The 21,962-nt window shown below is 43.7% G+C and overlaps 1 protein-coding gene across 1 annotated transcript in view; it reads left to right on the top strand.

Annotated features, from left to right (window-relative positions):
- Positions 1–21,962, top strand: part of SLC6A2 (solute carrier family 6 member 2) — a 55,240-nt gene that overhangs the window by 23,520 nt on the left and 9,758 nt on the right. Inside the window, exons 5-11 of the mRNA XM_079988803.1 lie at positions 2,979–3,117; positions 4,856–4,990; positions 8,417–8,520; positions 12,540–12,664; positions 14,471–14,583; positions 16,870–16,998; positions 17,562–17,661. Coding sequence (XP_079844929.1) covers positions 2,979–3,117; positions 4,856–4,990; positions 8,417–8,520; positions 12,540–12,664; positions 14,471–14,583; positions 16,870–16,998; positions 17,562–17,661 — 845 coding nt within the window. The remainder of the gene's footprint in view (positions 1–2,978; positions 3,118–4,855; positions 4,991–8,416; positions 8,521–12,539; positions 12,665–14,470; positions 14,584–16,869; positions 16,999–17,561; positions 17,662–21,962) is intronic.

Raw genomic sequence — 21,962 nt, forward strand, 5'->3', positions numbered from 1 at the left:
TTAAAAGACCATAGATTGTTTAATTAGCTGAACGCCTTGGAGAAGTGGAATGTTTTTGCCTTGTGCCTAAAGATATGAAACGGAATGAAGGCCTGATCTAGGGCACGGGGAAAATGGGGAAGGCTGTGTTGTAGATAAAAACAGCCAAGAACAGCTTTATCATTTTCTTCTTGCAAATGTAACATCCCACATTAACCTTGGTTTGGTTTGGTTTGGTTTGGTTTGGTTTGGTTTGGTTTGGTTTGGTTTGTATGTGTTTGTCTCATGAAGTTCTGTTTTGTTATTTGGGTTATATAGATAAAATTTAATAAAAATATTTTTTTAAAATCAGAAGTTTGGAGGGACACTTTTATAGTCTGATTCACAGCTGTAAGGCTGTGCCCCTGAATCCATGTGCTGACAGAAATGACTTTGAAGTGGAAGCCTTCATATATACAGCTGTGCATACCAAAACTCACATGCAATTGGTCCATGAAAACATAGGAGGCATCATTATACCTGGTCAGTCTATTGGCAGCGGCTCTCCAGGGTTTCTCCAGTTGTCTCTCCCATCTCTACCTGGAGATGCACCTTCTGCATGCCACTCAGATGTTCTACGACTGAGCTATGTCCCTAATCACTGTTCTAGTTTTGAGATAACTTATGAGGTCTATTTTTGAAGAATGTGTCCCCATTGCCTCTCTGTCCCAGCATGCCTCTCAGCTTCCTTTGCCCAGCTTCATTACTCTGAAAGCAATTCCCTTCAGCCATATCTTAAGCTTGAAACAGCTGCATGAGAGGTTTTGAACCTGTTATTTTCTACATGCAAATTTGTGGGTGGTGAAAACTGGGGAATTATTTTGCTGAGTTTTCCCCCAAGAGAGGAGAAAATCTCTGAACAATATCTATAGAGATATGGTTTCTACGTCATGTGTTTAAGAGTAGGGTGTTTGTTTTTTCTGGCTCCATCTTAAAGACCAAGATTGAAAAACAAAGTGGGCACATCTCATCAAGGCATTTCACATTCTTTTAAATTCTGTTTCCTGTTTAGGCTTCATGTCCTTTTAACAGCGACATAAAGAGTGGACTTTCAATACAGCTCACAAAGGAAAAAATTGAATCCACAATAGAGGGCAATCTAAGGGTCTTGGGTTTAGTTTGCATCCCTAATGACCATATACCGGTATATATATTTTTTGTCAGAGGTCTCTAAGGCTCCATCTATACCATGTATATAAAGCTGTATCATACTCCATTAAACAGCCATGTCCCCCAACCCCAAAGTCCTGGGAAATGTAATTTGCTAAGGCTGCTGGGAGTTGTAATGAGACCCCTATTTCCCCCCAGAGCACTACAAACTACACTTCCTACGATCCTAACCCTCTATTTGCCTCACCAAGCTACCATTTCCAGAGTCCCCTGGCAAGAGGAATTGACTGTTTTAATCACTCTGAGTATTGTAGCTCTGGGAGGGGAAATGAGATGTATTTATGGAAGAACAAATAATGCACTTTGCCCAGGGCAACAAATTCATGTGAGCATTTGCAACACCACCGGGGGGGGGGGGGGCTGAACTCTTAGCTTTCATTTTCTTAAAGTTCTCTCCACTATGAGAAAAGGATGCTGGACTAGATGGGCCATAGGCCTGATCCAAGAGGCTCATTTTAGGGTCTTGGGCTTGGAGGGATGAATTTACCCTTCTGGGCCAGAGGTTCCACACCCCTACTCTAAAGCAAGAGTGTATATTCGGGGTATTTTCACAGCTAAGGCAAAACCTGTGAAAAGTGACCCACTTGAGTATGCATTTTTGCTTAAGGACACAAGAAATGCCTTGATGGAGCAAAAAGAGATCCACCTAGTCCAGCGTCCTTTGCAACAATGCCTGAGTAAACTGCCTGAAATTGATTACTAGCTCACCACTGAACATGGTCTACATCGTTGCTTAAGAGGAATATGCCTGGGGGGTGCAGGAGGGCTCCACCTCCAATCTAGGAAACCTAGATGACCAGTCCTGACATCAAACTGAGCTGTGTATTACTTTCTTTTTGTTTTTACTTCTATGTTTTTCAGATCCCTTGATGAGATCTGATCTTGACAAACAGTTCACTGTTTGTGTGTTCAGAGTCAGAGACCTCCCCCCTAAATAAACACACATTTGACTCAAATTTTAGTTTTGGTTTTTGGCAAAATTTAGGCCACAACTTTATTGATTACAAAAACTGAGTGGTTGCAAAAGCTGTAGTTCGACTAGCTCCCTGCACCCTTGCAGGTAGTGCTGACCCAGAGCTCTATCATAGGTTAGCCAAGGATGAACACCTGAGGTAGGTGGAAAGCCTGGGAACAGACTATGTCTACTCCCCAGATGCTCCCTTGGACTCAGGCATGGGCACAACCCCCCTCTCGGGGGTTGACCAAACCAAGTTGAGTCCCTGGATCCCTTCACATAGGGATGGCAAGACTGTTCTCCCATCCCTATCACCTGAACCAGTGCCTATCTACAACCTTACAAGTTGTGATGATTTGCTATGCGGCAAACGAAACCCAAATGGCAACAGCCAATCAGCCAAGTGGGGAAAATTCCTGCCGTGCCCCTGTCCCAATGACAGATGATGCACAATGGCATAACAAGGTCAATCACAAATACCCTAAATATAGGGAGAGGTGGGTGGGTGTTCCAATGCATGAGCCGAAAGAGGAAGCTCTGGGTCACGTGCATAGGTATATATAGGTCCCTCGATCTGTTTAGACTGCACCCCAGTGGCCAGATTAAACCCTGCAATGAGGGACCTACCAGTCGGATGTTGTGGCTGTCCAATTAACCCACTCACAACACAGGAGGTCAGTGTCCAGGTCTCACTGCAACATCTGCCCTCTTTTAGGGAGGACATGCTTTGCTGAAACCAAGTCACACCACTTCAAATAAATGTGGAGCCAGTTAGTGATTGTTTTTCCATACAAAAGGATCTAACTCAATCCCTCTTCTGTCTCTTTTTGCTTAGGCGGAGAGTTCTACAGCTTCACCTAAGCCGGGGGATTCATGATATTGGCTTGCCCCAATGGCAGCTCACACTGTGTCTCGTGGTTGTGGTGATCACTGTTTTCTTCAGCCTGTGGAAAGGTGTGAAAACTTCAGGAAAGGTTGGCAAATATTTTCCTAATACATACATTTTTTCTTTTAAAAGGGCTTTTCTATTAGGGTTTTGGTGGTTCAGATGTAACATCAAACCATGGTTTGTACAGAACACTGTCTACTTTCAAGCCATGCTTTGTGTTCCAGACATATAGGCACACAGTGGTTCATGCAGCTTCTACCTTCCCTTCACCTTCTCTGATGCTATGCCAAGCAGTGGAGTACCCCCTAAACTGTGATCCTGTCATGAACTGGCTGGATGCAGAGTTGTGGTGGGAGGCACCAGCTGGGGAACCCCCAAGGTTAGAAGCCAAAAAGGTAACAAGGTTGGTGAGCAGGAAGAGGTTATGGCAGAGGGCAGCTCAGACTCTGAGGCAGAAACGGAGGCTGGAGGAGAGTGGGGCCAGAAGACAGAGAAGCAGACTGCTGAAGAAGCCAGGGAGTCTCCCCCTCCTGCTGTGGCCAGCTTCCCTTCCCCTTGGGTCTCCTAGAACACAGAGAAAAATGAAGAAAGTGGAGCACAGTTTGCAACTGCTTGGGAGGAGGAGCCTTAGGGAAGGCGAGGACCATCAATCAGTCCCTTCATTTGCCTTGTTAGAACAAAACCTGCTGGGAAGAGTTGCTGTTATGGCTTCTGGAATAAAGAGTTAACTTCACTGACTCTGGGTTGATTGCTGACCTACATTTGACTCTAGCTCCTGACAGCCTCAACCCTTCTAAGACTGACCTTACCCCACTCACCACACTTTTGTATTGTCTCAATTAAGTTTCAGCTTCTTTGTCCCCATCATCCATTCCAAATTACCCAGGCTATATCCAGATACCTGTTCAGACTTCCATAGCCTCCCTTGATTAGGTGCCAGAGACTGAACATGGTTTGATTGAGGTTTGTTTTATGTAACCACTGTTAGATCAAGCCACAATTTCCTGCATTTAGACTTAATGGCAAATTCTGCTTAGTTCAATCTCTCTTTATACATGAAAAGCAGAAGGGAGAAAGGAATGGGGAGCAAGACAACCTTGTCCTGATGTATATTTTGCTCTAGGAGGTTTAGTTTGGCCAGAATCAAATATACACTCCCAGAGTTGGCACTCATTACTGCTATGTGAGCCACCATAGCCACTAGAAGGCCATGAAAATTTGTGCCCTGGGCTTTTAAGACTCGTCTACCCATGTATTATCTGAAACCAAAGGGGCACATTGGTTGCCAGATGTGAATTCCCCCCCCCCCAGCTCTCCTACCTTACTATACTGAAATGGAAAGATGCTGTTCAAATGGTTGGTTGCATTTCTTTTTTAACAACGAAAAAAGCAGTCAAAGAAAGAGGAGCATCTCTACCCCCATCGTTAAGCCAGGACACTGAGGTCCAGCTCCCAAAGGCCTTCTAGTGGTTCCTTCCCTGCGAGAAGTGAGGTTACAGGGAACCGGGCAGAGGGCCTTCTCGGTAGTGGCATCCATCCCTTGGAACGCCCTCCCATCGGATGTCAAGGAAATAAACAACTATCTGACTTTTAGAAAACATCTGAAGGCAGCCCTGTTTAGGGAAGTTTTATTGTGCTTTTAGTATTCTGTTGGGAGCCACTCAGAGTGGCTGGGGAGGTCCGGCCAGCTGGGTGGTATATAAGTAATAAGTTGTTGTTGTTGTTGTTGTTGTTGTTGTTGTTGTTGTTGTTGCAGTAGTAATGCTGTGTTTGCCATTCAAGAGACAGATCAATATTTTTTGTTGCTTGTCTTAACTTAATAGGTTGTATGGATAACAGCCACATTGCCTTACGTTGTTTTATCCGTACTGTTAATCCATGGACTGACATTGCCTGGTGCGTATGATGGAATCAAAGCATACCTCAACATTGACTTTAGAAGATTAAAAGAAGCCACAGTGAGTGCTTGGTTTCAACCTTCTCATTTAACATTGAAAAGGAGATTACAGTAACAAACCAAGTTTGTTCATTCACATGCAGTTTCATTGGATAGAGAGATGTTTTTATGCCTCTTTCATAATAACAGAACAATTGGACATCCAACGAGGCAGAATGTTGACAGATGGAGGTCTGGTTAAATAAAGCACGTCTTCATATATTGCATGGTTAAGCAATGGAACTCACCCCCCCCCCCCACAGGAGGCAGTGATGACCACCATCTTGGGTAGATTTAAAAGAGTATTGGACAAGTTCGTGGATGAAGATATCAGTGACTAGCAGCCACTATGCTTATGGTCCAATGTAGTAATGCTTCTGTACACCAGTTGCTGGAAATCACAGGTGGGGAGAGTTCTCTTGTGCTTGGGATCTGCTGGTCAGTTTCTCAGAAGCATCCGGGTGGCCAGTGTGAGAAGAGGATGCTGAACTAGATGAGTCATTAGCCTGACTCAGCAGGCTCTTTTTATCTTCCTAATTAACAACAACAAAATTCAGTACACCATGTTGTATTAAGAGCTTTCCATGTGCACTCATGCTAAGTGATGCTAGGGAATTGCATCTGTTAAGGGTCATGTACTTAACAGATGTGTTGTTTAGGTAATTCAAGATGAACCTCTGCCTTTTAGAACTGGGTGGCTTGGTGGACCTAAGTCACAGCTTTGTCTATTTGCTGTTCATTTCCAGGCCCAATTCAAGCTGCTTCATATTTGCTATTCTCTGGGGTTATCCCATATCTTCTCAAAGGTACCTGATACTGAACAATGAATCCCTGTGTCTGGAATGCCTACGGCAGGAAGTAGTAACCTCATTGGCTCCCCAGCAATGAATGAATTGCTGTCCTGCAGACATCTAGTGTCTCTTTCACAAAAGGAGCAGCAGTAGCTATCCAGTGAAATCTGAGATGCCAGGAAGAGTGTGTCTCCCTTCTTCATTGTTCTCTGTGAAGAGCTTCCTGCAAATACTTTAGTGTTTGTGGGTGCCCTGGTTGTTTTTCTCTTCCTCAGGCTATAAATCTGCCTATGATTGTTTGCCAGCAAGAATCATCCATTACCACAATGGCGTAGTAATGCTTGCAATGACGCAATGCTGAAGCTTAGAAGAAGAGACTGGCTGGCACCTCTTGGGAAAATATTTAGGAAACTTGAAGTAGTTTTGGGTAAACAGCTCTGTGTAGTACTAGTGCTGTTGAAGTCAACATATAGCACAAATGTCGACTGCAGCCTGCAGCTGTGGTGTACTTGGAATTAAAACAAAAACAACAGTTGGATTTATTTTTAAATGCATATGGCATGTGTCAGAGGTGAGAAATAAAAGAGTTTTAAGCTTAAACCATGCAGGAAGTAAATTTATTGGTGTGGGGGGAATGGAAGGTCAGGGAACGGTTATGGTGGAACAAATTATCTGAATTAGATGTGGCTTAAGGTTGAAACAGGGACATGGGTGGTGCTGTGGGTTAAACTACAGAGCCTAGGACTTGCCGATCAGAAGGTCGGCAGTTCGAATCCCCGTGACGGGGTGAGCTCCCGTTGCTCGGTCCCTGCTCCTGCCAACCTAGCTGTTCGAAAGCACGTCAAAGTGCAAGTAGATAAATAGGTACCGCTCCGGTGGGAAGGTAAACGGCGTTTCTGTGCGCTGCTCTGGTTTGCGAGAAGCGGCTTAGTCATGCTGGCCACATGACTCGGAAGCTGTACGCCGGCTCCCTCAGCCAATAAAGCGAGATGAGCGCCGCAACTCCAGAGTCGGTCACGACTGGACCTAATGGTCAGGGGTGCCTTTACCTTTACCTTTAAGGTTGAATCAGATGTAATATCTGCCTATTGGAATGACTTTTTTAAAAAGTACAGACTGACATGTACATATAACATGGGCCCTAGGTTGGCATACCTGTGGGCCTCTGAATGTTGTGACTCCAGCTCACATCAGCTCCAGCCACCATGGCTAATGATAAGGGAAGATGGGAGCTGTAGTCAAGTAACCTCTGGAGAGATACGGTTTCCTTACCCCTCACCTAGGGCACAGTAATTGCTAGGTACATCACGCTTGGTGTCAACCAGTAAAAATAAGAGCATAAGAAGAGCCTGCTGGATCGGGCCAAAGGTCCATCTAACCATATAATCATACCAGCATCCTATTCTCGCCCACAAGCAGGACCTGAGCACAAGAGCACTCTCCCCTCTTATGGTTTCTAGTATCTGATATTGAAAGGCATTTGCTGCCTGGAGGCAAAGCTAGTAGCCATTGATCGCCTTTTCCTCAATGAATTGTCTAATCCTCACTGGCCCTCACTGCCTCCTGTGGGAGGGAGTTCCATTGTCCCATAACTGTGTGCTGTGTGAAGAAGTTATTTCATCTATCGATCAACATTCAGCTTCATTGGATGTCTATGACTTCTCGTGTTGTGATTGTTTTGTATTACTCATTGCCTGAGTCCAGCGATCCTCTGCTTGAATTCTGTGTCACATATCCCCAGTCCTATAGCATTTTTATTGGTTACCTGTTTGTTTCCAGGTTCAGTTTTGAGTGCTGGTGCCAACTTTCCAATCCATTAATGGCCTAGAGTAGCCTTCACTGACATGGTGCCCTCCAGATGTTTTCCATGCCAGCTCCCATCAGCCCCAGCCAGCACGGGGGAGTTTTCATCCAAATTGTCTGGAGGGCACAGTCTCTCCTAGTACAAAGATACATTAAGGACCATCTTCTCCCCCACTCAAACATGTCTAAATCTTAAGGGTGCACTTTCCAATGCAATACACAAACCTGAACACAGCTGCTATTTTAAATAACATGCTTCTCCGAATTTTGTAATGCAGTTGTCCAGCCAAGTAATGCATACAAAATGCATATGTTGGGGGCAAAGTGTTCACAAAAATGCATCTGTTAGTGGCAAAAATCACCCCATTTGTAATTTAGGCAAATGCATACAAGCATATGCATATTAGAAGAAATTTGCACCAAAATGCCAATGAATTTTCATGAGGACTTCTTTTTTTTAAAAAAATCATAATCATTAGCAAAGTGATTTGGAAGTGAACACTGGAAAAATGAGAAATGGAGATGAACTGAGAGTGACAGATTTGCCTATCAGTCTGCCCTCAGGAGCCCAGTTTTCCTCCTTTGCTTCATGCCACAGATGTGCCTGTCCCCTGTTCTTAAAATACTAAAGTAAGGCACCTGGGCTCAAATTCTTGCTCACCTATGCTTTCTGGATTTCAGCAGAGCTTTCCCCTATTTCTTAGTTTTAAATCCATGAAATGGATTCCCCCCCCCTCCCCAAACAAATTATATAATTGAAAATACTGTTGTTGTTGTTGTTGTTGTTGTTGTTGTTGTTGTTGTTCAATTTTGCTATAATCCACAAACTACCTTCCTCTGTTCTCCTTATGCAGGTATGGATTGATGCAGCCACACAAATATTTTACTCCTTAGGGGCTGGGTTTGGGGTCTTAATTGCCTTTGCCAGCTACAATAGATTTGACAACAACTGCTACAGGTAAGCTACAATGCTGTAAACCTACTCATGTCCCTGTAATCAATTTTATTTGTTTAAATAGATGAGGAAAACATATTTTTGATTGTTTGACAATTTTATTTTCATGTATGTGTGTATGTTCTTAATAATAATGTACAGAGCCAGTCTACCTTTACATTCCACAAACTGGGGAAATCAGCAGGAAAAGGTCAAAACAGGGCCTTGGCTTGTGAGCTTCCTAGAGTTATGTGGCTCAGTGGTAGAATGCCTGCTTTGCACGCAGAAGCTCTAAGGGTCAAGCCTGACATCTCCAGGTAGGGCTGGGAGAGACCTCTGCTCAAAACCCTGGTGAGCCACACCAGTCAGTGAAGACAATGCTAAGTTGGATGGACCAATGGGCTGACTCAGTAGTAGTCAGCTTCCTATGTTTGCATGCATGTCTGTACAGGGCTGCCATAGTTCTGGAAAGAAGGTATTCATTCCTGAGGTTACTGAACTTAAGAACCTTACTGGACCCAGCTAGTCCAATATCTCGTTTCCCACACCAGCCAATAAAAAGCCTATGCAAAGTCCAAAAGAGCAACCACTTTCTCCTAATGTTCTTCCCTAGTGACTGGTTTTGTAGGGGCATGCAGTCTCTCATTCTGGAAGGTATCACATCACTTAGAGACAGGAAACCTGTTAAAAGCTTAGCAGGGCTGAGTAAATATCAAGATATTTGTGTGGCATCTAAGCCCCCGTTCCGTGACCAATAAGCACATGGCGCCTTTGCCCGGCGTCGCTGTGGCCCATAGATTTGCAGCAAAATACTGGGCAAGGTTTCTTCTCTATGTGATGGGCTCATGGGAAAAAGCTGGCCCATGAGCCCTTGCTGCAGAGGGGAGGGGAAAGCCTATATAAGGCTGCTTCCCCTGGATCTCACAGCCATTTTGCTTTGACAGCATCTCACCCACCCTCGAGTTAGAGCCTTCACTGAGCAAATTTAGGTCATTGGTTGACAGGGCCAGAAATGATTTTCTTTTCTCTCAACCTGATTGGCACTTGGTTGGGGGTTTTTTCACCTTTCCCTCAGTGTAATTACAGCTTTCTTTTGTTAAGCAGAAGAACATTGTTTTTATAGCATTGGTCAGGATCAACATAGTATAGGGCTCCCCCATAAGGGGCCTGAGGGAGGGTTGACCATGGCAAACCCAAACGAGAGTTTGGTATGTGCCTGGTTGGAATATGTACCCTGGTCCCACAGTGAGATCTTGCTTGCTTGCACCACGGCAAGGTTCAACACTGGCTGACTCCTGTTGTGCAGGTTTGGAGCAATCCAAACCCAGCAGATCCATTCCATCAACATGGGGCTTGTTGAAGGATGAACTGATCCTGGGACCCAATGCCATGCCAACCCTTGCCCAGCCTGCTGCTGCCAATAAAGATCTGGCCTGATTTTATCCCATCACCGTTGTACAGTCTGTGTATTTTGTTGCTCTCATGGGTCACATAACGCAGCTGCCTGGGCAAAAGTAATTAAATTTGACAGCAGATGAGCCTCTGGTGGAAAAACATTCCACCTCTGGGGCTTTCTCCCCATTCACCACTAGCCTAATCTTTGATGGCAGTGGTACCTGGTGAAGGACTCAGAGGATGCTCCTAGAAACTGCACATGCATATGTGGCAGTTGCTGGACCACAGCTCCCATAAGCCCTGACCATTGCCCATATTGACTGAGGCAGAAAACATCTGGAGGGCCATAGGTTTCCCAATCTCATTTAGGATGGATAACTGCCCCAGAGTGGCTATGTATACTTCCCTCCCTCCATATAAGCATCCATATTTTCATGCATCCTCCAAACTGTTGTCAGTGCAAGTTATTTGGACCAGTGTGTCTGTTCCACTGAAGTAATGGTACCTGTCTCTGCTAAGGCACAATGGCTCCACACAATTGGAGGCAGTTACGCTTCTGACTAGCAGTTGCTGGAAACCGCAGGACAGGAGAGGGTCTTGTGCTCGGGTCCTGCTTGCGCATTTCCCACAGGCATCTGGTTGGTGACTGAGAACAAGATGCTGGATTGGATGGGCCATTGGCCTGATCCACCAGACTCTTCATGTTCCACGAAATTCAGAATGCCGCAATGAAGCAAATAGTGGCTTTGGCAGTCTGCTATTTTGTTTGTTTCAGATTTGAACTGGGCTTTAGATTTCCAAGTAAGATATTCCACTGTGGCAATGAATGGGCATCATCTTGCAGCAGAAGCAACACCTGCAATCACATGCAGTTATCCAAATGACAACCATCTGCCTTTTTTTTCGCAATTAGATTACCATTAACCAATCACTAGGAAGCATGCCTTTAAAATGAGAGAGAGAGAACCGTTTCCTGCATAATTGCTTTTATCCTGTAATCTGAGTAAATTTGCCATGAAACATCTAAAACAGAGTGGGGATGCCATCCCACGCTGGATAAGAATTGCTTGAGGCGATAGTCACTATTGCATTAAATTCTTCAAAGATTAATAATCCTGTCTTCCACTCTTTGGATCGTGTTATTCACTCTCTTCCATATATATAGCCTTTAGAATTGATGCAGGGAAAGTGGTCCCCAGATGGACTCCAACTTCCATCAGCCCCAGCCACAATAGGCAATGGTCAGAGGTGATGGGAGTTGTGGTCCAACAACATCTGGTGAGCCACAGGTTTGCCACCTCCACTCTCAAACAATGTTTGGTCCTGAGACCATTTCAATTTATATTACTCTGGGGGTAAGGCAGTAATGACAAGGAGACCGAGGAGACAGTTGTGTTGGCCATATGGCCTGCCCTCTGCCCTCTCCTCGGGTGCTGCTGTAGGATCTTGGCCTATTGCCATTCTCACCACCTTCTGTTTCTGAAATTGGAAGGTGGAACCATTTTGCCCTTTGCCTCAGCTAACCAAATGTATTGATATGTCCCTGCTCTTTCCCCTTCATTTATCCCCCTCACAACAACCTTGAAAGGTAGAATAAGCTGATGGGGACTGGTTGTCCCACAGTCACCCAATGGTGGTGAAAACCTGCCCTGCAGTTTCCCAAAAGTTTTCTTCCCTCATGAAAGCGCCTTCTGTTTCTTTCTGCTTCATCTGCAGGGCATTTCAAAATTTATTTAGAATCATTAAACTCTACAAGTCTAGCATATATATATATTATATACACACACACAGTGGTGCCTCGCAAGACGAAAAACTCGCTAGACCAAAGAGTTTTCCGTCTTTTGAGGTGCTTCACAAGACAAATTTCCCTATGGGCTTGCTTCGCAAGACGAAACATCGGGCGAGTTCTTGCAAGTTTTTTCCTCCCCCCTTTTTCTAAGCCGCTAAGCCGCTAATAGCCGCTAAGCCGCTAGGCCGCTAAGCCGCTAATAGCCGCTAAGCTGCTAAACCGCTAATAGTGCTAATCCGCTAAGCCGCTAATAGCCGTGCTTCGCAAGACGAAAAAACCGCAAGACGAAGAGACTCACGGAACGAATTAATTTCGTCTTGCGAGGCACCACTGTATATATATATCTCCAGTGGCCTCCTTGAAAGTGAGGAAAGCACTCTACCCATGAGCTTTTCACTAAAGTTTCTGTACATTTTCAGTACAGCACTACCGAGTGATTTTTGAGGCTGAGTAGGAATTTGAATGCATGTCACCTGGCTCATCGTCTTAACACTTTAACCACTTTGCCGAAGTAGTGTGGAGATCTCTTGATATTTCTTTTCACTCGGACAAGGCCCATTGACTCTACCTGAGCCTTCTGTTCCTGATACTTGGAATATTAACACACTGACACCAGTCCACTCAAAATTGCAATCTACCACAAGATGTCACCTCAAAACAGATGCTTTGGTCAGCAGAATTTGATGATCTGCATGTAAATTGATCCTGGGTGGTAGCATTAAAAAAACAGTAGTCAAATTGTATAAAGTACTTCAAATTTGTGTTTAGCTCTACTAAAATGACATTGCATGAGGTTCTTAACTGGGTTTGGCACTGGGATCTGCTTGCTGCCTTTTCATCATCTCCTGATTTCTCCTAGGGATGCGCTGATGACCAGTACGATCAATTGTGTCACTAGCTTCATCTCTGGATTTGCCATTTTTTCTATACTGGGCTACATGGCACACGTATACAAAGTCAAAATTCAAGATGTGGCCACTGAAGGTAAGAATGCATCTGCACACTTTCCTTGATTCAAACTACATAAACCTATGCACCTCTCCTTTTTTAGTTGAAAATGCCACATGACAGGATACAGCCAATGAATCTGAATGTTGCAGAATTCAGGACAGATAAATGACTCATCTATACAGTTTTAAATGTGCTGTAAAGTGCAACATACAAGCGTGACACTAGATGGCAACAGTGGGCTATGCAAAATTCAATGTATTATTCAAAACATTTTTTTAAAAAAAGCATTTTCACAGCATTTTTTATATGTGTGTAGATTCTACCAAAGAAAGCCCTTCTTCACACAGAGCATGGTTAATCTATGGAGCTCACTCTCATAGAAGGCAGTGATGGCCACCAACTTGAATGGCTTTAGAATTAGGATTATACATGGAAGAGAAGGCTATCAATGGCTGCTGGCCATCATGGCTATGCTCTACCTCCATGGCTGGAGGCAGCAATGTTACTGAATAATAGTTTCTAGAGACCACAGGATGGGATAGTGCTACTTGTGCTTGGGTTTTGCTTGCGAGTTTCCCACAGGCATTTGGGTGGCCACATTGAGAACCGGATGCTGGACTAGATGGGCCATTGGCTTCAACTAGCAGGCTCTTCTTGTGTTTTTAAATGCGCTACCAGCAATACCAGATTGGGTCCATTACTGTGTTTACACCACATTGACCACACTGCCACCTCACTCCTCCTCCTCTCTCTCTTGGTAAGTGACAGTGACCCACCTACCCAGAAAATATAGCAATGGTATACTGTTATACAGTATGTATAGTCTGGTAAGCCTGCTGGTTGAAAGAATAAAGTATTGTAAGGTTTATTACTGCAGGCAAAGAAAGCCATTCTGAGTACAAGATTGCATGTGGCCATCATGGAGTCATGTGGTTCGCAAAAAAAGGTCTAACACTAACTAACTGGAGGAAGAAGAGGAGGAAGGAAGCACAGCCTGAGAATAAATGATCTACAGATAGTTACTTGTAGACAACTTATTCTTCCCTCATCGATTCCATCTTGCCTTTCTGTTTATTCTACCCCCCACAACTGGTTCCGGTAACCAGCTTCGCTCCCAACAAGAAGCACATATCTAGGCTCCAAAGTACAATTTCTGGCTAATGTTTGTGTGTTCCCTCTGGGATTTATTTCCCTGGTCTATATGCAATGTCTATCTATTTGTGCTGTTGACAAAGCCACTTCTGCACCAACTTGAAGCAGTACTTTTCTCCTTTTTCTCCTCTCGATTTTCACTTCTGGCCTATGTGCCTCTCTCAGTCTTCTGAGTTGCATGCTGTGAAATGCATGTGGTCTAATCCTGCAGAACTGGAAAGATTTCTCTGTCTCATAAATGTTTTAAGAAAAGACTGGTTATTTTCAAGGCTTGTTTCCTTATTCATTTTATAGGGAATAATATTTTATTGTATCACTTGATGTTCTTATGCCAGGTGACAATGTGGCTACCAATAACAAACATGAAAACAGCCAATCTTTTCTTAACACATTTTGGGCCCAAAGCAGAAGCCTTTCCAGGCAGGATTAGGCCACATACATTATGTTGCAAGCTGTGCAAGCAGCACTATAGTGACACCTTCTGACATATTACAAGCACTACAATGCAGCATATATAACTTTTAAGCCAAGGGTTGGGTGGGGGTAGGAAGGGAAGCAACTGAATTAGAGACAATATTAAAGAAGGCTCTCTAACCAAGGCATAACCAACCAATATTAAATATAAATATAAAATCTTGCCTTAAAGTTGTGCAATTAGGAAACTATTTTTCTTTCCTTCTTTTTCAGGAGCTGGATTAGTTTTCATCATTTATCCAGAAGCTATTTCAACCCTTAAAGGATCAACTTTTTGGGCAATAGTGTTTTTCATAATGCTGCTTTCACTGGGTATTGACAGTTCTGTAAGTATATGTTATTTTTCATTTGCAACATTCTTTATTCACACACATATATGAATGGCACTCCCACGCTGCTGCTCCATTTATGTAAGAGGTCCCACAGCAGAGATCATTCAGTTTTTAACTTAAGGGTTAATTATGTTATCAGTAAGCCAGGCCAACCAAGATGGTAGTGGAGGTGTTGCTTAGCCAGCAAGCAGAGCAGCATGAAGTTGCTGAGTTAGCACACTCTCTGGTTGATTATGTAGTTCTGGGGGAGCTTTCCTCTGTGTGGTTAGTTGAATATCTCTCTGGTATGTAGAAGGCCTGAAATAAGAAAGACAAAACCCCTATGTTCTTTTCTCAAATCACACACTGTTTTTGTTTAGCTGCCTCAGAAAAGTTTTACCAGGATTTCATTTCTATCTGGATTCAGCCTGTGTTTATGGCTGGTGCTTGAACAATAATAGTTAAATGAATCTCAGTCATTTCATCATGGATTTCAGTGACCTAAATGTAATTTCACAATCAGATCTCTCAACGTCTGTTACCATATTAAGAGAGCTTTAGAGAAGGGGGACCAGTGGCATGGGGGAACTTTCATAAGTGTCTGTCTTTACTTTCTTTAACTGGGATTAAGTGGCTTGCTGAAACTTCAGACTTGCCCCATACATTCAGAGCACTCTAACTGCACTCAGTCCTTCTTGTTCTTGATGCTGGAGTGGCATCAAGATTTCTATATTTAAATCAAGAGTGAGTTCACTTCTGGGAAAAACAAACAGAGCCTTCAAACTACAGTTGGGTGACTGACTGACTGTGATGCACTTTCAAGAGGAATAAAAGCTTGAAAGACACCAGTCATTTATCAGGAGGAAGCAAGAGACCCAATGGATGTCAGCATAAGGTAGAAACCGGAAGTTGTGTTGGAGCCCGTGCTGTGGGTGCTGTGCGCCCCCCCCAAAAAAAACTTATGGGTGTCCGGGCCCCCAAGGCCCCCTATAGTTGGCACCTGTGCTCCCCTCATGAGGTTTCCAGCAACTAGTAATCAGAAGCATTACCGCATCTGACTGTAGAAGTAGAGCAGGCATAGGCAAACTCGGCTCTCCAGATGTTTTGGGACCTACAGTTCCCATCATCCCTGACCACTGGTCCTGTTAGCTAGGGATCATGGGAGTTGTAGTCCCAAAACATCTGGAGGGCCAAGCTTGCCTGTGCCTGAAGTAGAGCATAGCCATTGTGGCTAGCCTTCTCCTTCATGAATTTGTCCAACCCTATTTTAAAGGCATTCAAGTTGGTTGCTATCACAGTGCCCCTCCCCCATGGGCGGGAGTGCCATACTTTAATTACTGTATGTATAAATAATAAATTATTATTATTATTATTATTATTATTAGTGCTGCATGGAGAAGTAGTTTTGTTTACATGTCCGAAATCATTCCTATGAGGAGATGTTGGCTATAGAGAGTGGTTGCTGTTGTTCCCTCTCATTTTACTAGCTCTTGGATCATGATGAAACTAATTGGTAATAGGTTCAAGACAGGCCCCCTCCCCCCCAAAAAAGGGGGAAAAAGGAAAAACTTGCACAACAGATAATTGACTTGCGAAATTCAATCACACAGGATGTGGCATTTGGTCATACGCTTAATAGGTTTTCTTAGTGAGGATTAGTTAAATTCATGAAGGATTGGTCTGTCCATTGTCATTAGATGTCATATGGAACCTCTCATGTCTGGATACAAGATATCTTTGGTTACCAGATATTTGTGGCAAACAGCAGAAAATAGCCATCTCCCATTTTGCTCATCTGATGAGTTTCCCTTGGCCAATTTGACTCTAAAGGTGGCTCCAGAGTTAGAGACAGAAGCCAGATTTGGTGGATCTTGGATCATGGAAAGCTGCCTTATACTGAGTCAGATAATTAATCTATCTATTTCAGTATTGTTTATACTGATTCACAGTGACTCTCCAAGATTCTTGGAGCTGTAGTTTCTTAAGGGTGCCAATAATTGTCAGGCGACCTCCTATTCCCCTGCCAGAGCTACAATTTCAGAATGGTTTAACAATCAATTCCTTTTCACAGAGAACTCTGGGAATCTTACTCAGAGTAGACCCACTGAAATAAATGATCCTAAGTTAGCCATGTCCATTTACTTCTAGGTCTACTCTGCATAGGACTTGCATTGGATGCCACCCTTGGAGTAATTAATTTATACCAGTTTTTTTAAAAAAAAAACAAATGGGAGAAGGTTAAATGATAAAGCATTTTTGCTAACCTGCAATTTTCTTTTTTTATTTTCTTTTTCTTTTTAGATGGGTGGCATGGAAGCTGTCGTCACCGGCTTAGCAGATGATTTCCACATCCTAAAAAGACATAGAAAACTTTTCACATTTGGGGTCTCCTTTGGCACCTTCCTCGTTGCTCTCTTTTGCATAACAAATGTAAGTGTCCCTTTGGGAAGTCTGTGCCTATTCTTGGGCAACAACTCAAGTGACTACCAAGTGGATAGCTGCCAATCCTTCCATCAAATTTTGTGTCGGGGAGTTAACGATTTGGCACAATGGCCAGAAACTGCTGCCGATCCAATACATAGATGATAGAGAAAATCCTGTTGTCTTATGCTCCAGTGAGAGATTCAAATTACAGAATTAAAAATTAGTAATGTATTTATTGCATTTATATCCCCCTCTCCCCCACTCCCGGAGTTCAAGTTGATGTTCTTTACTTATCATTCCCCATGACTGTTTCTTTTAAATCTGTCTCTTCCTACTTTTACTCTGCATGATTGGCCAACAGCCTCCAGGATGATAACCCAATGGTCTGTCCATCACAGACACCAGGTTAGGGGGAAAACCTGGTCTGTATTGAGTCAGAATCTCCTAGGACTGAAATAGATTGGTTACATGGGTTGTCAAGCAAATTAGATCCCATCCAATCAGAGCTTTGAGTGTTCGAGTATTTCTGGGCTGCTTGTTTTATTGGATGCTTTCTTCTTGTTACTTAGGGTGGAATCTACATACTGACTCTGTTGGACACATTTGCTGCTGGGACGTCCATCTTGTTTGCTGTTTTAATAGAAGCCATTGGCGTCTCCTGGTTTTATGGTGAGCCAGCGGTGGGGGAGGATTGTTCCAATTGTTTATGACTGCAACCAGTCAGAGTAAACTGCAGTGTTTCCCCCCAAAGTAATTGCTACAGTAACATCATAGTAGTTTAGAGAAAGGGAATGTGGATGAGCAGGAATCAAAGAAGAAGAGACAAAGGGGCTATCTAGACCAGCATTCTTTTTCCACTGAGGCCAACCAAATTCCTATGAGAAGCCCAAAGCAGGGCATGAATGCTGTAGCCATCTCCTGCAGATGAACCTCAGCAGGTATGTGCTGGGTGAAGAAGTCCTTCTCCCACCATTCAGCTTCATTGAATGGCTCGGGTTCCAGTATTACGGGGGGGGGGGTCTACATCCTAATTAAAAACACATCTCATGAAAATTCGCCAGAAATTCTAGTGAAGATTTCTCCTGATCATCATACTTTTTGTGCGCAGTTTTGACTAATGTGCATATTTTGGCCGTTGTTTTCCCTAACATAATGTGTTTCTGTATGTTGTTTTCAGTTGCTGATTTTTATGCACATTTCACCTCTGACATATGCATTTTGGTAAACGCTGTTTGATTTGAATAATTCTAAGAAGTGCAAACTTCGAGAGACAGCTGTGTTTCAGTTCTCATACAGTTTTGAAAAGTGCATGTTAAGGAGGTTCACTATTAAATGCAAGCTGAATTGAATTTCTCCTCCATCCCTAGCTCTGGAATGTATGACATCAGGCTGCAGCTCATGGGATCAGTGTGACTGCCCATTGAACAAAAGTCTCCATTCCCATATACTAGAATATGCACGTGAAAGGCATGTTATGGCCTTTCTCCTCAACACCTAGTTTTTAATAGGCTGGTTTTTCATATGCATTTTATGTTATATACAAATCAATATAATATTGTGAGCCTCCCATCAGCCTTATGCAAAAGTCCAGTCCAAACAGAGGTGTTTCTTTTTTCTTTGACGTCTTCATCTGCTGTCTATCAGACAGAGACCAAAACATCAGGTCAAAAACTCCCTTTATTTACACACTCAGCTCAGCTTTTTGAGATTAGTTGCAATTCAACATCAGAGAACAGAGCTTTGCCCTCTGATGCTTTCTGTATGTCAAATAGCCAAAGGACATAAACACAGACCAGTGGAGTAAAGGAGACACAGAGAGATTAATTTCCCCCCTCTTTCCCACTGTGTAGACGATCATAACACTGCCAGCCAGCCAGATGTCTCTCCTCCTTCTCCTGCAAATGAAAATGAATGCGTTTAGATAACCTGGGCTTGAAAAGCTTGCTGAAGCTGTATTTATTATAACAGCTCTTTAGAGAGTTTACTAAACACAGCAGGGCAACCTGGGGGGAAATGGCTTTTTAATCACACATGCGCCTGCCAAGAGGTAAGAGCGAGGAAGCTTCTGACCAACTACTACCTTGAAGGCTGGGAGCACAGCGTTAATTATGCCCTCAATTACACTGTTCCCATCATGTTGTATAAATGCATGTGATTGCAGGGCATCTCAAGCTCTGCTAGGACAGCGTTCCTTGGGGAGAGAGTTGGATAGTTAAACCACAGTCAGTCCCTCTTCCCAAGAATCTCTGGGGATTGTAGCAAGCTGCAAGCAGAGTAGGGCTCTCCTGGCAACTCTCAGTACCCTTAACAAACTACAGTCTCCAGGAGTATTTGGAGGAAGCCATGGCTGTTAAAGTGGAATCATATGCTTTAAATGTAATGTGCCTAAGACTGGATCCCTCTTTCTTTCTTTCTTTCTTTCTTTCTTTCTTTCTTTCTTTCTTTCTTTCTTGTGGGGAACCTAGTACCATCAACAAGTTGTTGCATGACAATTCCCTTCAGTCCCAATGGTCAGAGATAGAAAGTTATAGAATCATAGCGTCTGAAGGGAGCCGGAGGATCATCTTGTCCAACCTCCTGCAATTCATGGGAGCAAAGATCCAACAACATCTGGAGGATTGCCTCTTCCCTATCCCTGTTTAAAAAAGTTTGCATCAGTGGAGGTGCTCCCTAGCCTAGTCTGAGCCACGAGACCCTTCCCCGCCTTTTTGCTAAATTTCTTCTCTTCATTGCTCCTTCAAAATTATCTCCCATTCTGTTGAAACAAGAGGTCCGGAACTGAGAACGCTCCACATTATTGCCGTCACAGAATGAAGTCTACCCCCACACCACCACCCTTCCTTTTTTTCCTGGTCATAGCCAGGTGTCTTCTTAAATGGTTTTCTTATGAACTTTCCTCCCTTTGTTCTTACCATTCCTTTCCCTCATCAAACGCCTCTGCCTGGTCACACACATTCTCATCTTTCAGTTCTTCTGCCAAAGACCTCCTAAGTGCTTTGGCAACTCCAAAAGCGCATTGAGGACACAATCATCCAAACAAGATGATGCGGGTTGTTGCATGCTCCCTCACCCCTTTCCCCATCTGCATTAAAAGGCCTGTAACCAGGTTCATGGAAGTAATTCGTCATGCACCATATCATTTCAAACTGTCCCCATAAAAAGCTCGACGTTAATCAACACCTTCCATAGAGATTGCATTTCTTCTTCATCTCTTTGACTCACTTGTTAATCCTTCAGATTCTTTCCTCTTTGATTCAGCTGTCTCCTCTTCAGTATAACGGACAACATAGCTTCAGTCCTCTCAAAGTTGAAACAAGGTCAACGTTTGTTGTGTGAAATTCATCCTATGCCTTCTGCTTTGCTGCTTATAAATGGGCCTCTACTCTCCCTGCATAAGTATAAATGCTGGGATGTGACTGAGGTTACGGCATATCTGTTGGAGTTTGCTGATCAAAGAATATGACATTAACAACATCCCTATCTTCTTTGGACTCAGAAGTTATTTACTCCCCTGAACTCTGATTTACTGGCCTTTTAGAATAGCTTCCTTTTGGTTGCGGTTCATGTCATTGACTCTCTGCAATTAGCCAGACTCTGTTCATTTCTTAGAACTAGTTCTTTCCTAATTACTACCATTCTTCCTTCTCTTGCTCATATCCCCTTCCCTTTGGAAGTTCTACACACAAAGGGCCCCAGGTTCAATTCCTGGTGTATCCAGGTCAGACTGGGAAAATATCCTGCCTGAAACCTTGGAGAGCAGCTGCCTGCCAGTGTAAACAGTGATGAGCTAGATGGACGAATGGTTTGACTCAGTATAAGGCAGCTTCCTATGCTCCTATTCAAATTTACTGCTGCACATAGCTCAGTGGTAGAGCACACATTTTGTATTCTAAAGGTCTCAGGTTCAAGCCCTAGTATCTCCAGATAGCACTGGGAGAGACCCCTGCCTGAAATCCTGAAAGGCCACTCCTTATCATATAGACAATAAAGGTAAAGGGACCCCTGACCATTAGGTCCAGTCGTGACCGACTCTGGGGTTGCGGCACTCATCTCGCTTTATTGGCCGAGGGAGAGGCGTACAGCTTCCAGGTCATGTGGCCAGAATGACTAAGCCGCCTCTGGCGAACCAGAGCAGCACACTGAAACGCCATTTACCTTTCCACCAGAGCGGTACCTATTTATCTACTTGCACTTTGACATGCTTTCGAACTGCTAGGTTGGCAGGAGCAGGGACTGAGCAATGGGAGCTCACCCCATTGCCGGGATTCGAACCGCCAGCCTTCTGATTGGCAAGTCCTAGGCCCTGTGGTTTAACCCACAGCATCACCTGCGTCCCTATCATATAGACAATACACTGATCTAAATGGACCAGCTGTCTGACTCAGTGAATAAGGCATCTTCCTATGTTCCTGTGTTCAATGGAGTTTAAAAGATGTTTAGTGGAATAGACCAGTGGTCTGGGTGGGTAGAAGGCAGCTCCCTACATTAGACCAGGGTCATGACTCAGTGGTGGAGCATCTTCTATGCCTGCAGAGTTCAATTTTCAGGTAGGTCTGCTGCCTAAAACTCTGGAGAGTTACTACCAGTCAATGTAGACAGATATATGATCAGCTATAGAAGGTAGAAGGCTGATTACCCCCTGTGGATCAGTATGAGGGGAGACTTTCAAGTCAACTGTTTCAGGAAGCTAAGAGATGGTTTTTGTTGTTGACACATTGCTCTGTAAAACATAATTTATTATGGCTGTAGGGAATGTTAAAATTGATCATTGGTTAAATCTGGCATGGCTCTGCCTATCTACTATCTTCAGAGTTGATCTCTCTCTCTCTCTCTCTCTCTCTCTCTCTCTCTCACACACACACACACACACACACCAGCTATCCCCTTCCTTCAATGCCCAGTTGCCTTATTGACCAGCAGAAAACTCTGTTTAGCTGAAAGGCGCACTTGACATTTTAGCACCAGCCAAA

The sequence above is a fragment of the Podarcis cretensis genome (assembly GCF_951804945.1).
Source record: "Podarcis cretensis genome assembly, chromosome: 8".
Taxonomy (NCBI): Eukaryota; Metazoa; Chordata; class Lepidosauria; order Squamata; family Lacertidae; genus Podarcis; species Podarcis cretensis.